This window comes from Bidens hawaiensis, unplaced genomic scaffold (genome assembly GCF_021521415.1).
Source record: "Bidens hawaiensis isolate Kalapana, Puna unplaced genomic scaffold, B.hawaiensis_p1.1 tig00072840_1, whole genome shotgun sequence".
NCBI lineage: Eukaryota > Viridiplantae > Streptophyta > Magnoliopsida > Asterales > Asteraceae > Bidens > Bidens hawaiensis.
In genome coordinates this window covers 2,090-16,082 of record NW_027502692.1, presented here as the reverse complement: position 1 = coordinate 16,082, position 13,993 = coordinate 2,090, and the positions used below count along the sequence as shown (strand labels likewise).

Here is a 13,993-nt window from a genome sequence, read left to right as displayed (position 1 = left end):
TGTTACGGTTTGAGGGTTCAGGTTTGGTTTCTGTTGGTTCAGGGACAGTCTTGGTGAGTTTGGTCTTTTCTGTTCCTCGCAGGAACAGGGTTCCTGCTCTGACATGGTTGTCGCTGAGCACAGCGGTCAACTCGATGGCGTCAGAGAGGGTTACTGGGTTCCTGGCCCATACAGAATCTTGAATTTCCATGGGGAGACCCCCAAGGAATTTCTCTATGGCTCGGCAGGAAGGGGTAACAAGGTGAGGGACAAGCAGGCTTAGTTCATGGAAGCGCGTCGCGTACTCGCGCGCTTCACCGCTGTATTGCTTCAAGTTCCAGAATTCTTCCTCCAGGCGCTTAACTTCGTTGGGAGGGCAGAATTCTCGCGTCAAGAGATCCTTAAATTCCTCCCATGTCATGCTAGAAGCAGCCTCTGCGCCACGCGCATGAGCTACTCCATTCCACCATGTAAGCGCTCTGGATTCCAGGACACTGGAAGCATATAGGGTTCGTCTGTCTGAGGGGCATTGGGTATGGAGGAAAGTGTTTTCTATTTTCTCAAGCCACTGGAGCATCACGGTGGCTCCTTCAAGACCTGTGAACTTTGGAGGGTTACCCGCGTTAAAGGACTTAATGTTATAACTGGAGGTATTGTTTTGGCTCAAGGCTTGGGCTATCGCGGCGGCCATTTCCTGGGAACGTTGCTGTCTACGCATGCGCGAGGCTTCTCTTCTCTGAAATCGGCGAGATAGCGGAGGCATTCTATAAAAGTTTTAATTTTAGTTAATATCTTGGTTTTAGCGCAAAGTTTTAATCTTATAAAGCTTGGTTTCACGGAGTTAGTTACTGTCAAAAGTTAAAGTAAAATAAATGACCCTAAATGCAGACTTAATAAAGGTAACGAATTCGAATCAAGAATCGACAATTCATGTATCACCATGACTTTCCGAATTCCCAATTTAAAATATACGAGCAAACGAGTATTGGAGATTGACGATTCATGTATCACCATGACTTTTCAATCTTCAATATAAAATATACCAGAAAATGAGTATTGGAGGTTGACAATTCATGTATCACCATGACTTTTCAAGTCTCCAACCTCAGAACATAATCGTAAATGGAAATTGAAAATCAACTATTCATGTATCACCATGACTTTTCGGATTTTCGATCCCAACAAACGAATATGTAAGTAAAATCAATAAAAATCGAAATTCAACAAAAATCGAAATATCGCGAAATAAAACATAAAATCATATACTGCGCAAGCGCGAGCATATTCATAAATAACGAGTAATTAACAATAAGCGCGCAAACATGAGATTTCTCTCATGCGCGAGAAGGGACTCTTAGGTATTCTAGGCCGTTACGTCTAACCACCTATCCTAAAGTCAACGAGCTCTGATACCAATCTGTAACACCCCGACCAAAGGCGGATTATACATCGGGGCGCCACATATTGTTTCATTACTCGTGACACTATTGGGTGTCAATATTTAATAAATACATTCATGCGCGCACGCGCAGGGTAAACACAAGATATAAATAAACCAACATAAATTAATATATTATAAATCAAAATATTCGAACAGCAAATAACTTGTCTTGATACATTTTAATCTAGGTCCAAAATAAAGAAAACTTCCTATGTGTCCACAAGCTCCAAAATCAACTACTGCAAACCTGAACATGTGTTAAAATAAAACGTCAAACACTTGCGTGTTGGTGAGAAATCAAGTTTAATACAATACATAGATAACAATAAATCTGCGCGCAACATGTGTATGTCTGGTTTTCAACAAGGGTGTAATCTGATCGGGACCAACTCTAAGATTCATAAGACTGCCAGTGCTCACAATTGAGCTCACAAACAAGACAAACTGTGCATGTGTAAACAAAAGAGAAAATCATAAACGATAGTTCTCCCGTGTTCATCTAATGGTACCATGAAAACTGCGGAATAAACCGACAAGACGGTTAATGATCCACACATACAAATAAACAGCCAAGTCTACGTCCTCAACACATGGGATACTGCGCGACTAAAGTTCATAAACAAGTTTAAGACTCTAAGTTTGTATGAACACATGAACATCCCAAAACATTAAAAGCAAAAAGGGATTAGGTACGAGATTACTCACTTGATAAACGATGCGGTGCAAGATAAAGCAAGAACCAACTTTAAACAAGCACAAGTTAACCTATAATTAAAGATTATTGTTTTAATGATTGGTTTTAAGTCTTGATTATAAGTTAGCATAATTAATAAGTAAGTTATTATATATAATATATATTACCGGAAAAACAGGGCAGAACAGGGAGGAAGACGGAGGCAGAGAGGGAGGCGGCAGAGAGAGCAAGGAGGAGGACAGGAGAGATTAAGTGTTTGTGTGTGATGTGTTAGGAAAATATTATTATTATTTATAGGAAAACCCTAGGAGACATAAATCCAGAAAAAGGGGAAAAGATCTCAAAAAGCAAAAGATTCCAAAAGCAAAAGATATGGAAAGATATGGCAGCTGCAGGGGGCAAGATAAAGCTGTCAGGGAACAGTAAAAAGGCATGGGCAGATCAGATAAAGGTACAGGTCAAGCATGGCAAAAGCAGATCTCAAAAGATTATGTCAGTCACTTTATCTGTCAACCAATGGGGTTGGTGCGCATGCTGCGCCGAAAGTAACTTTTCAGACATAAAGCAGATTAGGTCAACAGCTCAAAAGATAAGACAACACAAAAGCAAACGGCTAGATTTAAACAGAAGAAAACTCAAAGGGTTCAGCGCGAGAAGGCTAAGGCGCGAAGGCAGACACAGAAGGTCAAGAGAGCGCGAGCGCGAAGGCAGACAGAACCAACCTTAACGCGTCGCGGAAAGAACTACATTTCTAAGCGCGCCGCGGGAAGAATCACATTTCTTAGCGCGCCGCGGGAAGAACTATAATTCTTCGCGCGTCGAGGGATGAACTACGATTCTTAGCGCGCTGCGAGAAGAATTACAATTCTTAGCGCGCTGCGAGAAGAATTACAATTCTTAGCGCGCTGCGAGAAGAGTTCGTCTCGCGTATCGCTGAAACAGGTGGTCTTCACGCAGGATTCCTTGTAAGGGGTCTGGCGCGTGGAGCTGCGCAGACAACCTTAGGCGGGAAGGAACAAAGGACAGCAAAGAGTTAGAAGAAAAAGAGGGAAACAAGGCTTAAGGGCGGGACGGCGACAAGAGGGAAAAGAAGGCGGAAAGAGAGAAGGAGAGGGAGGGGACGGCGGAAAGAAAGAGAGAGAAAGAGGCGGGAAGGAAAATATATATTATTATTAAAAGTAAAATATAAGTATAAATAAATATTAAATCATAAAAGAAGGAGATCGGATCAGAGAAACGGGTACCTGGGTCGGGTCGGATCGGGCAGATGTTACAGTTACTTCCACGTGAAGTAATGTTATCAAAGTTATTATTTTGACGGGCATGTAGTAACTGGAAGGGTCTATCATTAATAGACCCTTCTTGCCTAAGGAAAGCAATTCGTGTACATCCCAATCAACCGCGGGACCCATTTGCTTACCTGGAGAAGTTTGCCAACGTGATATCCTCTATTAGGCCAAAGCGTGCTATTCCAAACGTCATATGTAAATCCAAAGTATTTTCATAAAACGACTATAACTATACTAAAGTTAGGTCAGACCTAAGAGTCTGCTGATCAGACCACGAGTCTGCTGAACTGAATCAGACTTAAGAGTCTGTTGATCAAACCTCGAGTCTGCTGAAACTGTAACAGACCTAAAAATTCAATAATACCAACTAGGTACTTATGCAAACCTATTATGAATATAGGTTAATAGCATACTGAAGCCAAGGAGGTTGATATTTCCAACTGATAATATAAGGTGAACATGTTAACCTTTTACTGTCTGAACTGGTTCTACTCTTGTAATAGACTGGTTGTTTATTACAAAGAGTCTGATAAATGTTTGCATGAGATAAAATATCTAAAATCGTTATAATACAAAATAGATAATAAAAAACAACTCAGACCAAATACACATGTGTCTGGATCCAAACATAACTGATAATTAGCATACAAAACCAAGTCAGTCGTAACAAGTTCTCCATAAGGGTTACATAGCCTAGGGGAAGGTTGTCTCCGAACAGGGCCTATATACTTGGGGAACCCTTGAATTGTGTGTGTAGGGCAGTGATACAAATCCCAGGAATGGACAGACATTCCTACTGAGTTTGTGAAACAGAAAACTATGTTTGTATTTAACGACTGTTATAAATGTTTTATCGAGTCAACGTTTCACCAGCATATAGCTGACGTGTTTTCCCACCCTTGCAGGTAATTAGATGGTATACAAGGATTGGAATCGTAGAAGATCGCTCGAGATGACTCATTTTTGAATATCATGAATCCTTGTATTATTAATAACACTATTTTGTAAAACTGAAACTCGGGTGTTAAATTCCCGAGTAATTTTGATAATGTAAATTAATATTTTAATATATAAAGACTTCCGCTAAAATGAACCCGTTACTCTGATATATTTACAAAACAGGTACCAACTGTTGGTCACACCTCTAGGCCCTGGATCGGGATGTGACAGTTATCATAATATAAAAGATGGTTAAAAGCATCCAATGTCCATCTATTTTTTTCTCACACTGTAACACCTATGCATTTTCATGCATGAAATCACTAGTCTTTTATACTCGTATTTAATAAGGTCCATGTATTAGTTCACCATCTATATTATTATGGAATCATATATTATTTATTTCTAGTTATTAATATTATTTTCATATGCACAATTACATGTTTCTATGTACATTTAGTTATACATGGTTAATCGTTAACGTGACACGTTTAACCAGGAATGCCTAGATTTAATATTTGTCATTGTCAATTTTATCCTAAAGTAATTTTATTTATATCCTTAAATTCAAATTAAGAATAACCTTCTAGAATATTCTATTCTTGATCTCCAATATTAGCCTTATCCAAATTTGAATTCAAGTCCTAGTCAAATTCTATCTCTAATTCATCATAATCTCTTCTCTAAACACCCCTATAAATAGAACTCTCTAGCACCCCTAAAATTCATTCCAAACCTGCATATTCCAAAGCCCCAAGGTTGAAAATTCGTGATCATCATCCTCTCAAAGATTCACAACTCGTTTCCTTCCTAGTAAGTTCTAATTTCCGTATAATGTTTTGTTCTTTCATTCTGCAGAAAAACCTTTTATTTCAACGCTTAGATCTCGGTCATAATATATCCAAATCATGAATTTCAAAAGCCTAAATTGGTTCTTTATGTGTCTAGTATCTCTGTAATTTTTGGTGTAAAATTTTATAAACTTTAAAAAACGTTTTTATTATTTTTCTTTAACAAAGGGTCTTGCTGAAAATCCTAACAGATAACTTTAGCCTCAAAACGAATGTCATAACTCACTCATGTTTACGAATTATGACCCAATTTTTAGATATATTGTAGACCTTCTAATTATAAAAATTATCCAACTAGAATCTCCTCAATTTGTTAAAGTATCGATTTTTAGTTATTTTTCTACTAAACTGACTCAAAATCAGACCCCTTGGTAGTCTATGAATTTTATATATTTTTTTATAAACACTTAAATCTTATAAAAAATATACATGTTAAAAAACTCATACGGTTACAAGATATAAAATTTTCGTAATCTAACTCAAAGGTTTACTATTTTTAAAAATTCGTGTCTTGAATAGTAAACAACCTATTCTTTTCTAGAAAAGATAATCTAAAACCCTAAACCATAAAGTATCACTTGAAACCCTAAAATCCAATTGTACTTCCAAACAAACACCAAGTATATAGATATTCAACCAAGGGTTCTGTCACCAAGGCTACGGCCTAAGGAAAAACCAAGTGGCGTGTCTGGGCGTGAATGGACCCACTTACCTTTTCCTGGGAACCTAAGGTCGGAGATTCTATTCCACTGAAATAGGGTCACATTCTAACAACTTTCTTGATCATTAGGGCTCTAAACAAAAGCGTTACAAGTCTCAATTCATCAACGAAGGTGAGTTCATAGCCCCTTTTACATGCTTTTAAACGTTTTATACTTCGGGGTGGAAACATGCATAATCAATTTGTTTTACATATTATTTGATTCAAGCTTTATTCATGATATTCATTGTGTGATTATTACAAGTGTATACTTAATCGCATGTACAACCATTAACTTGTTAAAGCCCGTGGTAGTATGATGATAGATCTATTGGCCCGACCCGCCCACGCAGGCCTTAGTTAGAGGCTTGTGTGTTCAGAATCCGACGATCGTTAAACATTAAACATAATAGTCTAATCGTGGATTAGACGACTCGCTAAACGTGTCAGAGGTTTGGTTGTAATCACAAAGTATACAAAGTAACTTAACACATATGGATTGCTTTCAACTTAAAACTTATATTATTAAAACCTATGTTCTCACCAACTATTTTTAGTTGACACCCTCGCATGTTTTTCAGGTATTGGAAATTTGTTTGTTGAAGATTACTTGATGCAAGATATAGGATTGCATGATTGGACCTAGATGACTATAAAACAATTCATTGTATCTCTGTATTGCTTGATATTAAATTAAATTTAACGACTATTGTAACACGTAGTATCATGTGCTATGAACAATCACCGTCTCACCTTGACGTATTCCGCCGTCGGTTGGGGTGTGACACACACAGATACAAACAACTGAACAAGACCTTCAAATATTACAACTCAACTTAGGGTATTCAATAAACTTCAATAATCACATTACCTTTTCACTTTTATAATTTAAATACAAAAAATAGTAACTCGTTTATTTTTTTAACCATAACATATAATAATTTAATTTTTAACCTTAAATTAACTAGCTTGATGAATCATTGCATACTAAGATATAGCCTGTATAACATACGGGTGGTTAAATACAACAAAAAATTAAATTTACTAATATACGTAATAACATACCTTATGCATTCATAAGATATAAATAATAGGGCTGCCATAACATATCGGACACAACACGATAAGACACGATGACCTGTTGTGCTAAACACGAACACGACATGATAACTAATCATGTCATCTTTTCCAAACACGAACACGAACCTGTTTAGTAACATGTTAACCTGTTAAGACCTGTTAAGTGACCTGTTTAAAGACACAATGAATAATACATGTGTAACGAAACCAAAATATTCAAAACGAGCATAAAAGTCTTAAAGAATAGATAATCCGTAACATATTTGAAACGAAAAACGACAAATTCATAACATACTTGAAACAAAAGACGACAAATCCATAGCATACTTGAAACAAAAAACCATATAAGCAAAGCATAACATCCATAAAAAACATAATATTGGGTTCTGACAGGCATTAATTAAATGTCGTTTGTAAGTATGGTTTTAGGTTTAAGACCTTAGGAGTGCATACATATACATATTTTTTAAAATAAAAATCTACACGTGTTACTAACAGGTTAACAGGTCTTTAACCTGTAAGGACACGAATTTAAACATGTCTTAAATAGGTCGACTTGCTTAAAACACGAAGCTTGTTAAGCTCAAACTAGGGATGAGCAAAAATCGGTATGGTGCCGATTGGTACCGGTACCGATTTGGTACCGTCGATATCGAATTAGTACTAAGGTTTTGAGTTATCGGGACCGGTACGGTACCGGTATTTCCCGAATTTTACCTTAAATACCGGTACCAAAAATTTGCAATTTTCGGGATTGAGATTTTTGGTACCGGTACTGGTCGGTACCGAGCTCATCCCTAGCACAAACCCAAACCTATTAAAACCCATGTCGTGTTAACAAGTTCGTGTCATAAATTGACGGCCCTAATAAATATGATAAATAAACTTTAGGAAATTTAATTTGTTTATCCTTTTATTGCATGTCAGGCCGGACTTGACCTCACCTGTATGCACAACCAATTATTTTTATAAATTTGGTGATATAAGACAGACATCCAAAATTTTCCGATCGACCCCGTAAATAAAATTCTAGGTTCGCCACCGAATATGCTTGAATGACGCATACATATATATAATTAACACTTGAAGTGATGATGGTGTTTGACTTAGATGTGGTTTGAGATCTTCCATTCTAGACCTTGTAATATCACATTTGGTCCGATTTTAACCTTGCTTGTGACAAGTTTCCTTTAAAACGTACACATCTCAATATTTGGAATGTAGAAGGCCTTAACCATGAAGATGAAGAACGAGTTATGATGTCCAAATCAACACTTAAAAACTGAAATCTTAAATCCTAATAAGATTCTGGTGAAAATACCATCATTAAGCTTAGTTAAACATAAAGATTTTTTTTTTTTTTTTTGGATCAAGGTTTCTTACCAAGTTGAAGAAGGTTGCTTATAATTGATGTTAAGAATCAAACTTGACTTTTTCTTTAAGTACACACTAATCAAACCTCCTTGAACCCAAAAATTCATATTTTGGACTTCACACACTCACCATACGTGAGTTTTAAGCCTATAGATGCAAGAAATAAAGTTTCTAAAGAGCCATGATGTGTTTGAAAGGAGTATGGTCGTCCAAGGTGGTGATGAGGATTAAAAGACATGGTGGCTCGGTAACAAAGGTGGAATCCGAGCTTAACACACGTCAAAACAATTTAGAGTCGTTTAGGCAGTCATTCGGTCTATATCAAGAAGATGATTGCTGTCATATGGACCATATGGTCCCATGTTTGAGAGATGCATATTTTCATGGTTGATTTTTAGTAATATTTGACTAACTCATGAACATTTTTACTTTTATTTGTTTATATTTAAATGTTTAAAGCACCTTTTTATGCAAGACGATAATATGCAGGTTTTCCACTATATATACATCAACAACTTTCTAGCTAGTCAAAATTCTAATTACAAATTTGTTTCTTTCAACTTGCAATTGTTTAAAGTGATTATAGTTTCTCCAACAAATTCCTTGAGCTAGATGCTTATACATTTATAAGAATTAAGATTAAATGCAGTTTAGATTAAGATATACAAATTTTGTTATAAGATTTGTTAATTAGGTCGGACATTATATCCAAATACAGGATAAAAATCAAATGCTTGTAAATAAAACTTAGGGCATTGAACTTAAAATTCAAGAAATTCAAGTTTCATCATAAATTCAAATATCCTTTGACATTATATAACTCCAACCAATTAAAAAAAATCCGTAAACCAAAACCAAACACATAAAAAATCCACAACCAAAGATATCTTAGATTAGTATTTTTAAAGCCTTATAAACTGTATTTGAAATCCCACAAATAATTACACAACCACTCAACTTCGTAGGGCAATATATTTAACAACAGAAATTAAAAAAAAAAATAAAATCTTAACTCACTTTTAATACATGATATTAAAGACCAATAGCAACTGGGCTTGGTTTATACTTGGTTTATTTGACCGGGAGCAACTTAGTTTTGGCTGCCCAAAAGAACTCTTTGGTAACTCGCTCGTTAATTGTTCTAACACTTTGGGAGGTCACTAGGAGGTGGGATAACCGACTCGTTTGGGCCTTTACCATTGTCTACAACAAATGCCATTTTTAATCCCCATGTTGTGTGTACTTCCAAATGACAATGCATGAACCACACACCTACAAGATTTAAAACAAAAAAATGGAATGATGTATGTTTCATATAAATCAACAATAAAAGGCTGTAGAATCAAACGAATATTAGAAATATAAGCACGATTGTTTACCTGGATTGTCAGCTCTAAATCTAATAGCAGTCCAACCACCAGCTGGGACACCAACGGTGTTTCTTTCAACAGGGTCAACCAAATTAAATTTCTTAGGATCGGTAGCAGGGTTGTAGTTACCAATCCCCCTTCCGACAACAAAAAAGTTAAACCCGTGCAAATGAAGTGGATGACTCTCAGGGGTTAGCATCCCTGTGTCTTGTAAAACAACTTGTACCGTGGCGTTATAAGGAAGTCTGTATAACCTTGTACCGTTTGTAGTTGCAAGATTTGTTGGTTGTGTGCCTGTGTAGTTATAGGGTATCAATGGTTTGCTAGGGAAGTCATCGGTGAATACACCACTTATATTGAAATAATGTGCTTGTAAAAGCGCGGTTTTGGGCATAATAAACGTGACATTATTAATACTAGCCGCAACCCTGCTACCATTAACACAAGTTGAACACGGGTTGATCCCTAGACCAATTGTGAAAAACAATGAATGATCAACGGTCAACGGAACATTGGCGGGGTATTTTTTGGAATTCAAGCTTCTTAACGAATTTATGAAACTGTTAGCCACAGGAGTGGCGTTTTTTGGTGGAGGAGCAATCAGCTGAGTGGCGGTAGAAGATACGGTACCCGAGTAATGTAGAGACGCGGTGGCAGTAATGTTATCAACTGCAATTGGTGCATCCATAAATGGTGAGGCCGCAACTAGGTATTTACCGGCCTTTTGAGTAGCGGTCACAAGAACATTTGTGGTTTGTCCTGGTGCTATTAGAATGGTGTCTGTGGTAAAGGGTTTAACATAGGTTGCATCTACCTCCACAACCGTGAGCTTATGCCCCGCGATCCTAAAAAAGAGCTCTTCATTTAGTGCAGCATTGATGATTCTAAGCATGTATGTCTTTCCTTGATCAACTGGTACTTTGAAGCCACCTGATTTAACAAATATGATTGATTTGTTAATCTATAAAGCATGTAGACTTGACCCAAAAACACTTTTTTGAAACTCTTTTTGAAAACTTAGGAGTAGATATGATACCAAAGTTATGTTGATACATGAAAAAAATGGGCAGGAGTCAGGAGTAAGGAATCATAACAGTTCAAGTGAAAATGGGTTGTTTTAAAAAATGATCATTTTGGTTCAGGTCCGAACTGGTTTTCGACTAAAATGGGCATGGGTAGAAACAGGCTGTTTTTTAAAATAATGGTCAGTTTGGTATAAGAAAAACAGTTTTGAGCGATATCCGACCCAGATGAGCCGTTCATTATGTTTTGTTTTACCCGTATGACAAGTTAGATATAAAACATAACATGTCTTGGCTATTTGAAAGTACTTAAAATCCTACCATTTGCCAAACAGTTAGCGATAGGCCCAGGATGGCCATTAATGGTGTGAGCGTCTGAAACATTAGGTGCTTGGCCCAATTTGTTTGCCTGGTTGATCACTGCTTCGGTATCTGATTTCCACCATTCTCCTACAAAATTAAAAGTTGTGTCATAACTTTTATATGTGACCAAAACTAAAATGAAACAAAATTAAAACAAGCTAGTGATCAATTGTATGTACCCAATACAACCACAACTTCTTTATGAGGCTTGGGATAGGGGTAAGGAACACCGCGCTTAGGCAAAATGACAATCGCACCATGGACTGTGGCCCTTAGCCATAAAATGTGTGCGTGCCACCAAAGTGTTCCTCGTTGCCCTGTCAGCGTAAAGTTATAAACATACGTCCCCTCTGGCTGAATCGGGCATTGTGTTATGTAAGCCGGGCCATCAGCCCAACCCGTCCTTATTTGTCGCACTCCATGCCTATGGTTATTAAAAAGGAAGATCAAAACTTTATTAGTTTATACTAATCAACATATGCATATATACATAGAAAATATAATTAATCAAACTCATCTCACCAATGGATGCTGACATTATATTTGACATGATTAACCACCTTGATCAACACCGTGTCGTCCTCCCTAGCCACTATTGTCGGGCCAGGGAAACGACCATTAACCGTCACGATAGGTTTACTTTCGCACAATCGTGTCGTGTTCTTCATTACCACCTGCATGCATTATTCAAAGCATAAAAACCTTACGATTTCAACGTACATTTTGTTTATGCATGGCACTAAAACAGTAATAGTAAACATAAAACGAGAAAAACATATACATTGAATTTGTAATGACGGATTAGACCCTCCACCGGAAAAGAGGAAGCCACCATGAGCATAGCTACCACCGCCAACCGGAACCATGCGTCCGCCATGTCTTTCAGTTGAAGTTATAGTTGTTTGATGTGGTTGTAAACAGAACACAAAGGTTATATAAAGGGAAGTGCTTTTGCTCAAATGTCCCTTTATCTAGTTTGGTGGATAGGGTACGCACGCGTTTTTTTCTTATTTGGTTTGACAAACAAATTCACAAAGTATTAAATAAAATATTGGAAGAAATTAATTTGGTATAATATCTGCAATATTTTACTTCGCAGCTACACAAAAGTAGGTATGTGACAACCAACTTTTAGACTCTAAGCTAAGTATTGCATATTTCTTTTTCATATATACCCGAGTCGAGACCGGCACCAGTGAAAAACTTGGACGAAAATGTAAGGATGCAACGACTTAATACGTATAAAAAGGTTTCATAAAGAGTAAATTTACACTAATAAGGAGAAAAAAAAGGTGTGTGGAGTGGACTCAAAATTTTCAGAAAAAAAAAAAGTAAATTTACACTAATAAGGAAAACAAAAATTTTGTGTGTGGGTAGGGGTGGGGTGGGGTGGGGGGGGGGTTGACCCTCCACTAAATTTTAAGGCCCAAAGCGGTTAACCATTTACCAGAAGCCCCATCACCAACAATCCATAAACCGAGATTTCCTACATATAACTTTTTCTAAGAAAGAGGTCGGATCTTAAAGCCAGTGTTCTATGTCAATCGCTTGGATCACCATTTTGGTGTTTGCAATAGGTGGATACACTGTGTAATGAAGTTAAATGTGCGCATTTGACATTTTGAATGTCATTTATTTTAGAAATAAAAATGTATAGAAATACTAAATGCTAAATTAAAAGAACAAATTTAGGAATATTGCTGTTAGTGTAACTATTACTACTACTAATAATAATAATTCATAGCTTTGGTGTCATAAAACCCCTATATATTGAGCTACTTTGCGGCACCTTACTGGTGCAAGAAATTAAGGTACTTTTTTTTGCTAATTCTGTTTTGTTTAAATTTCGGTCAATATCAAAAACTGATAGAATGCCAATTTTACTATTGTATTGTTTTGTTTTAGTTCCGCTATCGTAACGAAATCCGACCGAAGGCTTATTTTTTATTTTTGTTTTAGTTCCGGTTCCGTAACGAATACGACGGTAATCGATCAAATTTGCGTAGATTGACTGCCTCGACGCTCGGGATTGGCAACAATCGGGTTTTACCAACAATCAAGTTTTACATAGCGAGGCCACCCCATTGACCCACCTTAAATTTTTATAATTTTTTGTTTTATTTTTTTAGTTCCAATCCAATAACGCACGTAACATAAACCGACCGAATTCGTGTCTACTTGCCGCCTCATTGCTTGGGTTTTATCAATACCCGTGTTTTACTAACTTGCCCCGACACAATACACAAGGTAAAATACATCCAAGTTATCTTATATTTAAATAAAAAGATTTATTTTGTTTATAAGGCTTATATTATTCGTAATTCCTAATTCTAGAAGGGGAGTTGGAGATAATAGTGGATTGATCACACCAATAGTTAAAGAAAAACAACACTTGACCAAACAAGACTGCAACTTGTGCACAAACGTCACTACTTCACCAATCGCACCACGGTCAAACAGATTACGCTAGTAATCTTCACAAGTGAGACTGTTCACCAAATTATTAATATATCATAATTCATTTTAAAATTAATTCTTTTTATTATTATTATTATTATTATTATTATTATTATTATTATTATTATTATTATTATTATTATTATTATAGCTCATTTTAGAATTAATTCTTTTTGTAACTAGTAATGTTGGGCTGACATCCAAGCCAATCGGCATCACAATAGGCTGTGAGATTTGTTCCCCCATCTTTGGTAAGTAGGATGCCTTGTCCAGGTGTTGCTTTTAGATACCGTAGAACACGGTTTGCAGCCTCGAGATGACTTTCTCGTGGGTCACTAACAAACTGACTTAAGACATTAACAGAATAAGTGATATCAGGTCTCGTTGCTTGTAAATAAAAAAGTCTCCCAACGAGTCTTCTATATCGGCTGGCG

The 13,993-nt window shown here is 36.6% G+C and overlaps 1 protein-coding gene across 1 annotated transcript; it reads right to left on the bottom strand.

The window, feature by feature from the left end:
- Window positions 1-9,373: 9,373 nt before the first annotated feature.
- LOC143606046 (laccase-4-like) lies at window positions 9,374-11,983 on the bottom strand. Its single transcript, XM_077081951.1, has 6 exons — window positions 11,884-11,983; window positions 11,625-11,776; window positions 11,282-11,526; window positions 11,061-11,189; window positions 9,727-10,647; window positions 9,374-9,619 (listed from the first exon to the last, which is right to left on the bottom strand). The coding sequence occupies exons 1-6, from the start codon at window positions 11,977-11,979 to the stop codon at window positions 9,489-9,491; spliced, it is 1,674 nt and encodes a 557-aa protein (XP_076938066.1). The 5' UTR covers window positions 11,980-11,983; the 3' UTR covers window positions 9,374-9,488.
- Between the last annotated feature and the right edge of the window lie 2,010 nt (window positions 11,984-13,993).

Excerpts from the sequence above, each read along its gene's own strand:
- LOC143606046 (XM_077081951.1), bottom strand. The coding sequence starts at position 11,979 with ATGGCGGACGCATGGTTCCGGTTGGCGGTGGTAGCTATGCTCATGGTG. Across the intron at positions 11,527-11,624 it reads TATAATGTCAGCATCCATTG|GCATGGAGTGCGACAAATAA; the intron begins GTGAGATGAGTT and ends TAATAACCATAG. Across the intron at positions 10,648-11,060 it reads CGCTAACTGTTTGGCAAATG|GTGGCTTCAAAGTACCAGTT; the intron begins GTAGGATTTTAA and ends TTGTTAAATCAG.